Source organism: Delphinus delphis, chromosome 15 (assembly GCF_949987515.2).
Source record: "Delphinus delphis chromosome 15, mDelDel1.2, whole genome shotgun sequence".
Classification (NCBI taxonomy): domain Eukaryota; kingdom Metazoa; phylum Chordata; class Mammalia; order Artiodactyla; family Delphinidae; genus Delphinus; species Delphinus delphis.
The window spans coordinates 60,828,298-60,840,791 of record NC_082697.1 but is presented as its reverse complement, the minus strand read 5'-3'; the positions used below and the strand labels follow the sequence as shown (position 1 = coordinate 60,840,791).

General features: G+C 44.7%; 1 protein-coding gene and 1 long non-coding RNA gene across 7 annotated transcripts in view; one reads left to right on the top strand and one right to left on the bottom strand.

Moving 5' to 3' along the window:
• Positions 1-12,494, bottom strand: part of MRTFB (myocardin related transcription factor B) — a 201,152-nt gene that overhangs the window by 17,204 nt on the left and 171,454 nt on the right. For 5 of the 6 annotated variants that reach the window (XM_060031768.1, XM_060031773.1, XM_060031769.1 and 2 more), the window contains 5 exons: positions 11,854-11,988; positions 8,442-8,692; positions 3,463-3,595; positions 1,700-2,686; positions 126-263 (listed from right to left, as the gene is read on the bottom strand). In XM_060031768.1, the coding sequence (XP_059887751.1) occupies positions 126-263; positions 1,700-2,686; positions 3,463-3,595; positions 8,442-8,692; positions 11,854-11,988 (1,644 nt within the window). The remainder of the gene's footprint in view (positions 1-125; positions 264-1,699; positions 2,687-3,462; positions 3,596-8,441; positions 8,693-11,853; positions 11,989-12,494) is intronic. The other variant, XM_060031772.1, reaches the window with a different exon arrangement.
• LOC132438018 (uncharacterized) overlaps positions 1-12,494 on the top strand; it is a 93,400-nt gene that overhangs the window by 49,051 nt on the left and 31,855 nt on the right. The gene's annotated exons all lie outside the window — the stretch shown is intronic.

The following is a 12,494-nucleotide window of genomic DNA, read 5'->3' as shown; positions in this document are numbered from 1 at the left end:
GATCACAGAAAAGAACAAACAGGAGCTTCCCACGGAGGAGGCTCCGATAAAGATGCTTGTTGAACGTTCGGCGGATGATAGTACAAAAATCAGCAACAGTCTGTCACTTATTAGCATTCACCAACCTTTCTGACTTGCTGAGGTTGACTGAGCACATGTGGCGTGAAAGTGTCTTGTTTCTGAGGTGCAGCCTGGGCCAGGCCTGAGGACAAGGTGGCAGTTGCTATCTGAGTCTGAGCCTGGATGCCTGTTTGTGGTGGAGTCTAGGAGGGAAAAAAAAAAAAAAATCAAATGAATTGTCAAAATCAAGGTTAGAATGAAGAGTTTAGATGTGGAGTAACTGGTCACTTGGGGATCACATCTAAAAAAAAAATAAGATAAAATGTTTATAGATACACACTCCAATTCACTGGCACATAAATTTGAACCTTCGTTTGAAACCAGAGAGTTAAACACCAGACCAGTTATTTCCATGCTCTTACTGTTTCCTAAGTGGCTAAGATTTTCATTTGAAAATTTGGGGAAAATAGATGACTGAAGTCAAAAGAACCTATAGCAGCTCTACACATAATAAATAGGTCAGGTGTTATAATAATAATTTTAATAGCAGCAAGGAAATTTGTGAGGCCTGACTGTGCAAATTCCTGCTTTTAAGCTGCAATATGTGCTCCCTATGGGAGAGCCAGCCACGGGCTGGGCGCTCACAGGCCCAGAATAAAACGTAATTCCTGTTCCTCGAACATCAACTCTAATGGAAGAGCTGGACAGGAAAACAAATGTTTAGGAAAGCTGTATCACAGAGCAGACTTTCAGTTTCAGACACTCTAAAGATGAAACAGGGGAGTTAGGACTTCAGAACGTGCCGAGGGCCCTTGGGTCAGGCCTCCTAACCCCGGGGAGGCGGGGGTACAAGACTGCTCCTCTCTGGGTGGTCAGGGTAGAGAAGCAGGACTCCAAATGGTTTCTGTGTACCGTGGCCCACATTTTGTTTAAGAAAACCTTCCATAATCGAGTTGCACAGAAACGGCTGCAGGCAACGCTGGCATAAAAGTCAACTTCATGCTCACCAGTGCTTCATCGTTTCTCAACACCAGCCTCACTCCTGAATCTGTGGTCGCATTCTCCTTAGTTTAGGCATCTTCACCTCAGCGGTGGCTTTTAAGAACTCCATTTAGGAGGCAGAGCACGGGAGTGGGCATGAGAGCAAGAGCTCTGCAGTCCGAGGCCTCGGCTGGAGTGCCAGCTCTGACCTTGGACAACTTATTAAACCTCTGAGGCCCTCGGTTTCCTTTCTAGAAGGGGGCTTTCTCACTTGGGTCTCCTGGGAGAAGGGAGGATTAAAGGAAGCATGCCATCTGAAGTATCTGGTGCTGTGCCTAGAACACAGAAAGCACTCAGGACGGTAGCTGTCATCGTTATGAGAATGCCACCGGTATTTTAAAACGTCTACACAGAATAATACTGTGCTAGGGGCGAAAGGCAGCAGAAAGGGAAAAGCACCCCTTGTGTGTTTTCACTATATAAAAACAGCGCTAGCTGTTTGCGTTTGTGAATAACCCCCAACACGTGCACACGTTTCCTGCAACCGTGAAGCCTGACTTGGCTGCACTTAGGAAGCAGCTCAGCTCTGGAATCTCCATAAGCAATTCCTGGTCCATGCAAACTGTAAGGCAAAGGAGTTAGAAGACACACTTCACACCTGGAGTTTGAGGCTGCCTACTGGGAGCTGCACTGAGGTGACACCGGAGCCCTGGATGGACACAGGGAGCAGCAGCTGCGTGGTGTGCGTGGTCAGTAAAGCCTGTGGCTGAGCCACCCCGGCGGGCGGCTGGCCCTGGGAACTCACGTAAAACTGCGGGACGAGGCTTGGTGGCTCGGCCGGGGCCACGGGGACCTCTTGCTTGATCACTATGGCCTTTTTGGCAACGAGGGTCTGGCCGGCCACTAGGCTGGGGCCGTCGGGGACCAGGGCCTCGTCCTTGGCGGCGGGAGCGGTGCCGCCCCGAGCCTGGTCTGACTTGGGGACTGGAGGGGCCGGGGTGCTGGGCGGGGGCTCCAGTGGCCGCTGCTGCTGCCCTCGTTTCTCCACCTCCAGCTGCATCTTCAGAACTTCCACGAGCTTCTGCTCTTGTTCCAGTTTCCGCTTCAGCTCTTCGATCTGCTTCTCCTTCTCCTGGAGCTTGCGGTCCTTCTCGGCCGCGTCGAGCTCCAGGGTGGACAGCGTGCTGCTGGTGGGGCTGAGGCTGTCCTCTGTACTCGTGGCTCGCAGAGGCGACGAGCACAGGAACTGCGACGGGGACATCATGGTCATGATCTCGGTGAACGTGTCCGCCACGCTTGCGTCCTCGGCGCTGAGACTGGACTGTTCAGAGGGTGCGGGTGAGATGGGCAGCGGGGAGCTAACACTGTCCACGTGGGCTGTGCTGCTGGATCCAGCGGATGGCAGCTCTCCCTTGAAAGTGGAGCCTGAGCTGGTCACCGAGTTCTGCAGTGTTGTCACTGGCAGGGCCATGGTAACTTCTGGGTTACTGGGGACGATGGCAGATGTTGACAGGGCCACGATGCCACCGGTAGCAGCACCACCGCTGTTCATTTCCTGGTAGGGTTTCAGGCGTTCAATGAGGTCCAGTTTGGTGCCTGACACCGGAAGACCCCTTAACTTCAGTTCTGTCTTCAGCTCCGACACCTGAAGTACAAACAAATAAGATCTCTTTTTTCGTATTATGACCTTCTCACAAAACTTCAGTGCACTTTTGAGATGGAAAAGGTGCCTACATCTGTCAGACATCTCCGTATTACTACATATATGAAAGTGGGACAGTTCCTTTTACTTTTTTTTAACACACAAAAACACACAGAGCTGTAGACCTAAAGGACTCGAAAGGCCAGTGATAAAGCAAGGGTTATTAGAGGGTAATTCCTTTACTATATCAAAAGATTTATTACCAGAAATGATGATGCTAACAGTTACATTTATTGAGTAATTACACTGCCAGAAGTGCTTTACTCTTTCAGTTAATCTTCACATGAGGTCCAGGTATTATGATTCCCATTTTACAGATGGGGAGAGGGTGCATCGCTAGTGCAAGCTACCGCAGATAACAGAAGGCTGAGTGGGGGCAGAGCCCAGGAAGGATGGCCCTGGAGATCATGTTCTTAACTGTTACATTTTCCTGCTTCTCCCAAACTTGGCAATGAATAGGGAAGAAAAAAATCTGCTTCTGGAGTTAGGAGTGGTGTGGTGCTTGCACATGGCGTTTGCTCAATAAGTGGAGATTTATTCCTGGTCATTTTAAAGGAAACTTAATGGACGTAGAAAGAAAGTACCTCTATAAAGGTTATCCTATTGGTGGTAAAGGTGAATATCTATTAGGAACTACCTACACCTGCTAGGCAAATCTGGCAAATCATTTACATTTTTGTGGTACTTATGGGTGAAGAAACCCCACTTGCAATGATCACCTTTAAGTCATCCAAGCTAGAAGGCAGAGGCCCTGGCTTTCTCATAGGAGCAGATGTATTCTGTCTTGGTGTGTTAGATGTGGTGTTGTTCAAAGCTGGATTCCCACTGTTGTTATTCTTGTCATTGAGTGGCCTTCAAAAGAAAAAGAAAGTTAGAGTTTCTAATAACATAATTTCTGGGATTGACATTGCTCCTGCTAACAATCTGTTAACTTACGAAGAGAAAAATACCCGGTCATGGATTGGCAGACTCAATATGGTAGAGAAGTCAGTCAAATTAGACCCCAGTCAAAATCCCTGCAGGTTTTGTGTGTTGTTTGCTTGCTTGGTAGAAATTTAGAAGGTGATTCAAAGCTTTATATGGAAATGCAAAGGACCAAGAATGGCCATGACAGCTTTGAAGTAAAAAAGCAAAGCTGGAAGCATCATACCACCAGATATCAAAATTTATGGTGATGCTGATGCAAGGACAGAACAATAGACAAATGGGAGAGATTAGAGAATCCAGGAACAGACCCCCAAGTACAAGGACCCTCAAGTCATCACAAAGGCGACACTGCAGTGTGGTGGTTCTTCTCATAAATGCTAATTAGGCTAAACTGGATATTCACACAGAGCAGAACAGGGCTCAACCCCTACCCTCACACCATCCCCAAACCTAAATGTGAATTGGAAAACAAACTTTGAGAAGAAAACTTAGGATAATATCTTCGTAGCCTTTGATAAGCAAAGATTTCTTAGACAGGACACAAAAAGTACTCACTAAAAAGGATATCTTTCAGAGGGTGAAAAGTCAAGCCCCGGGAGAAGATCTTGTAATATGTATTTCTGACAAAAGCCTCATCTAGAATACACACAGAAGTCTTGCAAATTAGTAAGAAAAAGAAAAGCCCAATGGGAAACTGGGAAAATCGTGAACAAGCATATCACAAGAAAGTAGATCCAAATGGTCGATAAATATGTGAACAAGTGCTTAACCTCATTAGGTATGAATTACAGAATAGCCAATAAAAATTAACTGCTGCTGTCTGCATCAGGAAAGATGCATCTCACAAACATAATGTTGAGTGGAACTGACCTATGGGATAGGAGTCAGGACCGTCGCTGCCGGGGGATGCGAGGTAGTGGTCATGGAACGGACAGGGGCTCCGTTTCTTGATTTAGGTGGTTACAGGCGGGATGCGAGGTAGTGGTCATGGAACGGACAGGGCTCCGTCTCTTGATTTAGGTGGTTACAGGGGGGATGCGAGGTAGTGGTCATGGAACGGACAGGGCTCCGTTTCTTGATTTAGGTGGTTACAGGGGGGATGCGAGGTAGTGGTCATGGAACGGACGGGGCTCCGTCTCTCGATTTAGGTGGTTACAGGAGTGTGCTTGCCCTGGCATCCATTTTCACTTATGATTTATGGACTTCTCTACCATACACTACATTTTTAAAAGCTTATTTAAAAAATATTGGTGAATCTGTTGCACTCATTTCCCGAAACTCCTTTCCATGTCAAAGCCAGGTCCTCCCGACCCCTTCCGACTGTAATACTCCTGGCAACAATGGCATTTCCTTTTCTGGCTGGTTGATATTCATTAAAGAAAGGTGCACGTGGTGGTTGATACTGTACAGCCAATTCCAGTGCCGCCTCGGGCTTTACTGTCAGTGTGAGCTTTGGTACTGCAGCCAAAGAGACCCTGAATTCCATGTTTTGAAATAGGGATGTAGGTCATGGTGCCTGTGGGGCGAGGCCCATGGCTGGGTGAGCTTTCTCAGATGGGTTTTAGGAAGCCTGTGTTTGAAGCCAGTTCTGGCCTTGTCAGCAGCTAATTCTTGACATACATTTGAGTCTTTTTAAACCTGACTGCATTTTGCTGAAATTAAATACTTGAAGTATTCGAAATGAAGTTTCTTGAAGTTTGGAGGAAATGACAAATATCTGAAAATGTATCACTATTCTTTCTAAAAATTCAACGTTTAAGTCTTATTTTAGAATTACAAAAACATTTTATTTTAATCATTGTTTCTCAGCCTTATATTCATTACTGTCCCCCCGAGAAGCCTTTTTAGACGTTTTTTCCCTAATCGCTCTCCCTATGAAATTTTAATACCGTAGATGTACTGCACTTTTGTCCACATACTATGTACGTAGGTCTATTCTTTATTAAATAAAAAGTGTAAAATTCCCTCCAAGGAACTTTTGCTCCTTTGCGAATGATAGGCTCTCCTTGAGAATGCGTGATTTAAATCAATTATTCTGTTCATGCTGTCTTTTTGGTTGAGATTCTACAATACTCTACTTGTTACTATGGTTAACAGTACAGTGCTGAATTCAACTTTTAAAATAACTGAAATAAGTTGGTCTATTTTTTTCCCAAATCAACCAGAGGGAAAAAAGGGGGATGGATGCCTGATGAATGTGATCACTGTGCAGCTGAGGATCCCGAGGTCCAGAGACCCTCCAGGACCCTTCCTTTCCGTCAGCGTGTGGCCACGCTGGGACTAAGGCCCCATGTCTTCAGGCTCTTGCTTCTTCCAAGATACCAAAGGGCTGTGTTATCAGTAAAATTCCACCGCTGCCGGCACTAGAGAACTGCCACATTCAGTTTCTTGTATGGAATTTCGGTAAAAAGAAACAATGTGTTAGAAAATAACATCTCCATTTTTAGGACCTGGAAATTAAACAAAACTGGCATTCCCTCTTTGGCTGGTGCAATAAGACACAAAAATGAGGCCTCCTTCTTCCTCCTAGTTCTTGGAGCTTTTTGGATGATGCCTTCCTGGGGCAGGAGGCTTGGTTACTTCAGTGGCAGGAATGTCTGAGGAGGAGAGGGGGACTGAAGCCTTCACGGAAACACAAAGAACTTCAGAGTTCAGGTACCTCACACCTCAGATGTTTTCTTCCCATCTACAAAGTTGGCCCCATACAGACAATTTCTTGCATTACAGAAAAGACTATTTCATGGACAGACACCACCTTTTATGGGATTTGCAGTTAATTTTCCTCATCTGGGAACGGGGTCAGGAATAACATCAACTCCTCTGAGGGTCACTGTGAGGAGGATGCTGAGCACACGCTCAGGCACCCAGAGTGGCACCTACACGGGAGCCACCGTTGCCGTTATCCTCACTGGTGCCCAGTGGTGGTGACGGTGGGGGCCGCCTCCCCGGGTCCTGGATGAAGCTGAGAGCAGCGGTGGTTTGTCTCTGATACTCGTCCAGTTCTCTGGCCTTCCCTGGGTCCCTTCCAATGTCAACAGCTCTCTCAGGCCTGCTTGCTCTTAAAATAATAACATGCTACAAAAATTCTTTCTTCCTTCATCTCTGTGCCCTGGTGTTTTCGATTTAAGTACTTCACAGGAAGGCCTGAATGACTAATAGGTCTAATCTTCCTCAAGATATTTGTATCTTACAAGGAAAAAGGGAATTGATAATTATTAGCGTATGAGGAGATATTTCTTAAAGAGAAGCTTTTTAGTAAGTCTTAATCCTTTTCTACTCCTAGAAAATAGGGGCTCTCCATGGAGCAGTGCTCAGCCTACGTGTGGAAAACAGAAGTAAAGCTTCTATAGATCATGTAATCATAAGCTGAGTGCACGGATCACAGAGTATCATTTTTCCCTGTCATGAGATTTTGGATCTTTTTCTAAAGTTCCTTTTCTCGAGTTGACTGTAAATATTCCTTTTTCCTGAAAAGTGAATGAAATGAAGGACAGAGTCCTTGCATTTTTATCTGTTTCCCAGAAAAGTGTACTGAGGATTTGTTACCTAGAGATTTCCTCTAGTACATAATTAAAATTAGCTGTGCATGTCCTGCTATGAATTCAGTCTCAGAAATCGTCAGAACTTACTCCCTTCTGTCCCTCCTGATTGGGCTCAAACTTTGGAAACGTGTTCCTTCTTCACAGTTATCGCTCACCAAGACCTTTTACTGTCTTTTGAAACATCTGTCACCTGTTCCTGCCTTCCCATTATCAGTGCCCTTTCAACTCCTTGCATCCACTTTATCGCAGAGTTTCTAACTGGTTTTCCTATGTCCGGACTCCCCTCCAGTACTGGTGTCAAACTGTTCTTTCATGCATTTTGATTTTACCATGCCACTGTGGCCCTCTGAAACATCCACTGTATCAAGATTAAAGTCGTCCCAACTTCATGTTCCTCTAGACATTGGCTCTACTCAAATCTGTCTTCCTCTTTTCTTAAAAACTAACCACATTCTTTATTCAGGCCTTTTTTCCTCACCATGTAATAAATAGGCATTGTTTGCTCTATACTTGCACTCAGATCATTCCTCTTTGCTTGGAAGGCTCCTTCCCAAGGTTCAGGCCCTTTCCCATGTAAATATCCCGCCTTTTTCATAAAGCTTTCCCTGACCACTGCAGCCTCCAGCTTTTATGCTCCTCCGTCCTTTTTTTCTTTTTTTTTTTTTAAACTGTTTATACCAGGATTACACTTTTTTTTTTTTTTTTTTTGCGGTACGCGGGCCTCTCACCGTTGTGGCCTCTCCCATTGCGGAGCACAGGCTCTGGACACGCAGGCTCAGCAGCCATGGCTCACGGGCCCTGCTACTCCGCGGCATGTAGGATCCTCCTGGACCGGGACACGAACCCGTGTCCACTGCATCGGCAGACGGACTCTCAACCACTGTGCCACCAGGGAAGCCCACCAGGTTTACACTTTTTATGCTTTTCTCATAGCATCTAATACTATTCAGGTAAAGAACAGGCAGATCTTTCCTGGATGAATAATTGTGAAAAGTCATTTCTAACTTGAAAGGTTCAGAACCTATTCTGGAGGACAAAAAATGGACTGGAAGGGAGGCTATTCTCACTGTGCTGACTTCAGACACTGTGTGAGCTTTGATGGTAATAAAATGAAAAGAATCACTGAGCACAAGTAAATCACAACATCCAACCTTTAGCAACTAATGGTCCCTCATCAACAACCACAGTCCACCCCGCTTTAAGGAGCCGGCCTCGACCCCAGCCCGTACTTGAGTGGCGCAGGCAGGATGGTCTGGTAGTTGTAGTGCTGCTGCTGCTGCTGGCTGAGGATCTGCAGCTGCAGGAAGAGCTGCTGCTGCTGGAGCAGCCGGGCGTAGTTGGAGTCCATGGGCGGCTCGCTCTTCTCCCCCTTCTGATCGGGCGGGATGTACTGGTGGTACTTCAGCTTCTTCACCCGGGGCTTCGGGTCCTTGCACTTTTTGCTACGGTGCTTGTCATTTGGATTCTTGGGATGGCTTTGCTATTTTCGAGAAAAAGACAGTAAGAAAATTCTAAGAGAATGCAATCCATTGTACTGTGTGCCTAACTGATTTGAAAAGAAAACGCAACGCACCTTGGAAATCGGTGTCGCTGCTCTGGAGAGCAATATACTAAATACATTTTAAGAGCTGTGAGAACATCCGAGTACTCCCTGTGACCAAAAATCTTGCTCCTAAGGACTTACTTCTCCTGATGCACTGGTCCCTTAGACTAAGGGCAAGATGCTCAGCTCAGCATTATCTATTCAAGTTCAACAAACATTTACTTTGGGTCTCCTGTGTAGATATTGCCTAGTACTTACATATACTATCTCCTAGTGAAAAACAGGTCTCACACTAAATATACAATAGGGAAAAGATTAAGTATACTTCACCATAACTATGTCATATTTTATGGTCATTAAAAAAAAAAAACTATGGTGAATATGTAAAAGCAGAAAAATGCTTCTAATGGGAATAAAGCAGAATATAAAGCCATGAATTTCTATGGCAAATATGCAGAAAAAAGAATACTGAGTAATGTGAATATGAATTTTTAAAAAATTTTCAAAAATACTACATTTTTATTTTGAAAATGGCGTGTGAGACCCTGTCTTATGATTAAGAATCAGATGACTTTTCTGAGTTCTTTTCACCTCCTCCATTTATAAGTTATCAGATCACTTTCTACTTTTTAGTATTCAAATTGTAAGATAATTTCATCTGAAAAAAAAAGTCCACCAACAAAACAAAGCAGCACAAAACCACAAGGTATAGAAAATTATTTCTAAGATGCTTTAGGTAAAATACCCAACTTAGTAAGAAAACTTTGAGAAGTACTAAATTAAATATAGCTATCAGTGTGATCATGTTATATAAGTTCACATTCAAAGAATTAGGACATTGCAAAAAAACCCAGAAAATAGAAATAAAGAAGAAAAGAAAAATCACCATATTCTGTATATCAGAAATCGTCACTATTAATATTTACTTTTTACTGCTTGGCCATCTCTCTTCAGCTGAACTGGCTTCCTTGTTCAGTGACGTTCAATTTTCTGCTCACAGATGTCCTCACAGCTACTCCCTCACCCCCTTTAGATCTCTGCCCAAATGTCATCTGCTTATTTGACCAGAGCACTCTACTTAAAACAGAAACGTCTCCCCTTGCCTCCATCCCCGATCTTCACCACCCGGCACACTCTGTGTTTTATGTCTGTTCACCTCCAGCTCCTGTCCAAGGCGGAGGTACTGTGATGTTTTCTTCACTGCTTTATCTACTCCTCGTACCCAGAACAGCACCTGGCTGGCACCTTCTGGTGCACACAGAAGGTGCTCTATAAATATCTGCTGAATTAATGAGTGATAAATGTGTATGCTAATTAGAAATCACTTGAATTATCAGGCACTTAAAATACATCACAATGTTAGACAATATTCTTGTCACTAAAACAGCTTCCTCCTGCAATCTCACAATATTAATCAATTCACAGTCATCTGCTTATTTTATCAATAATAAATTTTATTTCTAATCTTTTCAGACTGATCATAAAATGAATGGGGTCTGGGTTAAGAAGGGTTGACTATAATTGTTATGTAATAAAACAAGACCCAGACACAGTCAAGCAGGGGACAGAAATATAATAACCAGCATTCCTCAGACTAAACTGGCTGTTAGCTGTTAGCCTGCACATGTCTATTCTCTTAGGACTGAGGATGGGAAATAGCTTTCCTCATAGAAAAACCCCAAAGAATTGTGGTCTGTTTCCTAATGTGTACCTATCCTTTCCTCTACTGGCAGAGTTCCCAGGATAGTCTACTCGACCCCTCGGTCTCACATTCTTAAACAATGCCTTTTGCTTTAGAACTAAAGCCCTCCTTAAAGACAGACACTAGTGAGGAGCAGAAATTCAGAGAGCAGGAGAGGCAGCGAACAAATTCTCAGTATCTGCAGGGAAAGACGGGTTGGCATTCGAACCCCCTTTGTGCTATTGGTGGGACATGCTGGGGGTTGTGGGAAGAGGAGGTAAGAGCTGATTTTACTGGCATGGTTACACTTGCCACCCTTTGGGATTTCTGGTGAAGACGGTGAAATACACTGGTACGTGCCCTGAAGGCATGGACACCTGGGCACACGGATGAACAAAAGCGCCTTCTCTCCAGGGAGGTCAGGACAAGCACAGGTCCTGGGGACGAGGGGAGTGAGGAACACGCCCCAGGCTAGCTGCCTTCCAGGAGTGCTGCAACGGCTAACTGGGAAGGAAGGATGAAGGCCAGACTGGGATTCGGAGACGGGGTCCTTCTGGCCTTGTCACTTCCTCACTTCTCTGGGCCTCAGTCTCCTCATCTGAAAGGTGCTGAGAGGCTTAGCTAGCTCTCTGAGGTCCTTTTTCAGTTCTAAAAGTTTGAGATCTGTGTTCTGCTAGTTTTGGCAAAAGTCACATCTGAAATGATTAAACTATTCCTCAGTTTGTAACCCCCCCCTTTATTTACCAGTTCTAAATACACGTTAAAAAACTTAAAAAATGTATTATATATTGAAAATTAGAATCTTCCTCGGAACTTCTAACTGAATTATTTTGACCAAGTGAAATGCATGGAACAGTGCCACGAATCTGCAGCTTATCTGAAGAACAAATCAAGCTGTATCAGGCCAAATCTGCTAAATCAAAAAAATGTGTTTGCTTCTCAAAAACCTTTAACCTGTCACATATCTGCAGCACCACTGAGTCTGACCTTGTGTATAAAGCCCCAAATCACGTTACCATTACAGGCATCTGCTTGTGAGATTCATGAATCCCAAGTACTATAGATTGTCTCTCTCTCCCTTGTTTGTTTCATCTTAGTGGCCTGGGTGGAAGCAGAATTGGGAACTGCTGATAAAATGATTCCTAAAGTCTTTCTGCACTGCTGCAGTCATTTTATACAGACTGAATTTTGTGCTGTTCTTCTGTGACCATCGAATGAGAGGTCATTTGTTGAAGGTGGTGGTGGTTTCAGTTATGAAGGCCTGGGTGAGCAAGTCCTTCTGTGGTTTTGTTTGCAAGGCTTCAGGCTAAAAGGCAGGCCGGGCAACGTGGACACAGCCTTTGTCCTCTGTGCTCAGGGCTACACACCACAGTTGAAGGTAAAGACGCTCAAAGCAGCGTGCATGCAGGGTACCCACCTTCACCAGTGCTGGCCCAGGCTTTGCTGAGGACACGGTGTTGGTGGGGAGGACAGGCGCTGTGGACCGTGTGGGGGGCTGGTCTGCAGTAGGCGTTTTCAAGAATTCAGGAACTGCTGGGGACACTGAAGTAAACTGGTGGAAAAGGCAGAAAGGGGACAAGTCTGTGAAATCAATGACAGTGAAAAGAGAAAAACCAAAATTATAAGGGGATGACCTCATTTTTTAAAAAGTCCACTAGAAAAGAAACAAAAGAAAAATATAGTGTCATGTCTGAGACCCAGATGGTGGAATAACATGCTTTACGTCCGTCGAGCCAATGATTTAGTCTTTGCCCCGATAGCAATGAAAAGCTAAAGCTAAATAAGGCTAGATTGACAAAACTCTAGTGTTTTCTCAGAAATATGGCCAGAACTGTCCTTTTTTGGCAGAAAAAAGTCCAAGACTCCTGTAAAAATGATCAAAACAGTACATGGTACTTGAAAGGTTTTCTTGCCCTATAGGTCACACTAATCCGGGCTAATTCAGATATGATATTTAGTCTATGAATCCCTTCGACCACACCCCAGATCCACCGTCAGGAAGCCTCTGGTAAGAAAGCTTCCACTTCCTGGAGGCCCACTCCACGCATGTGTCCTTCA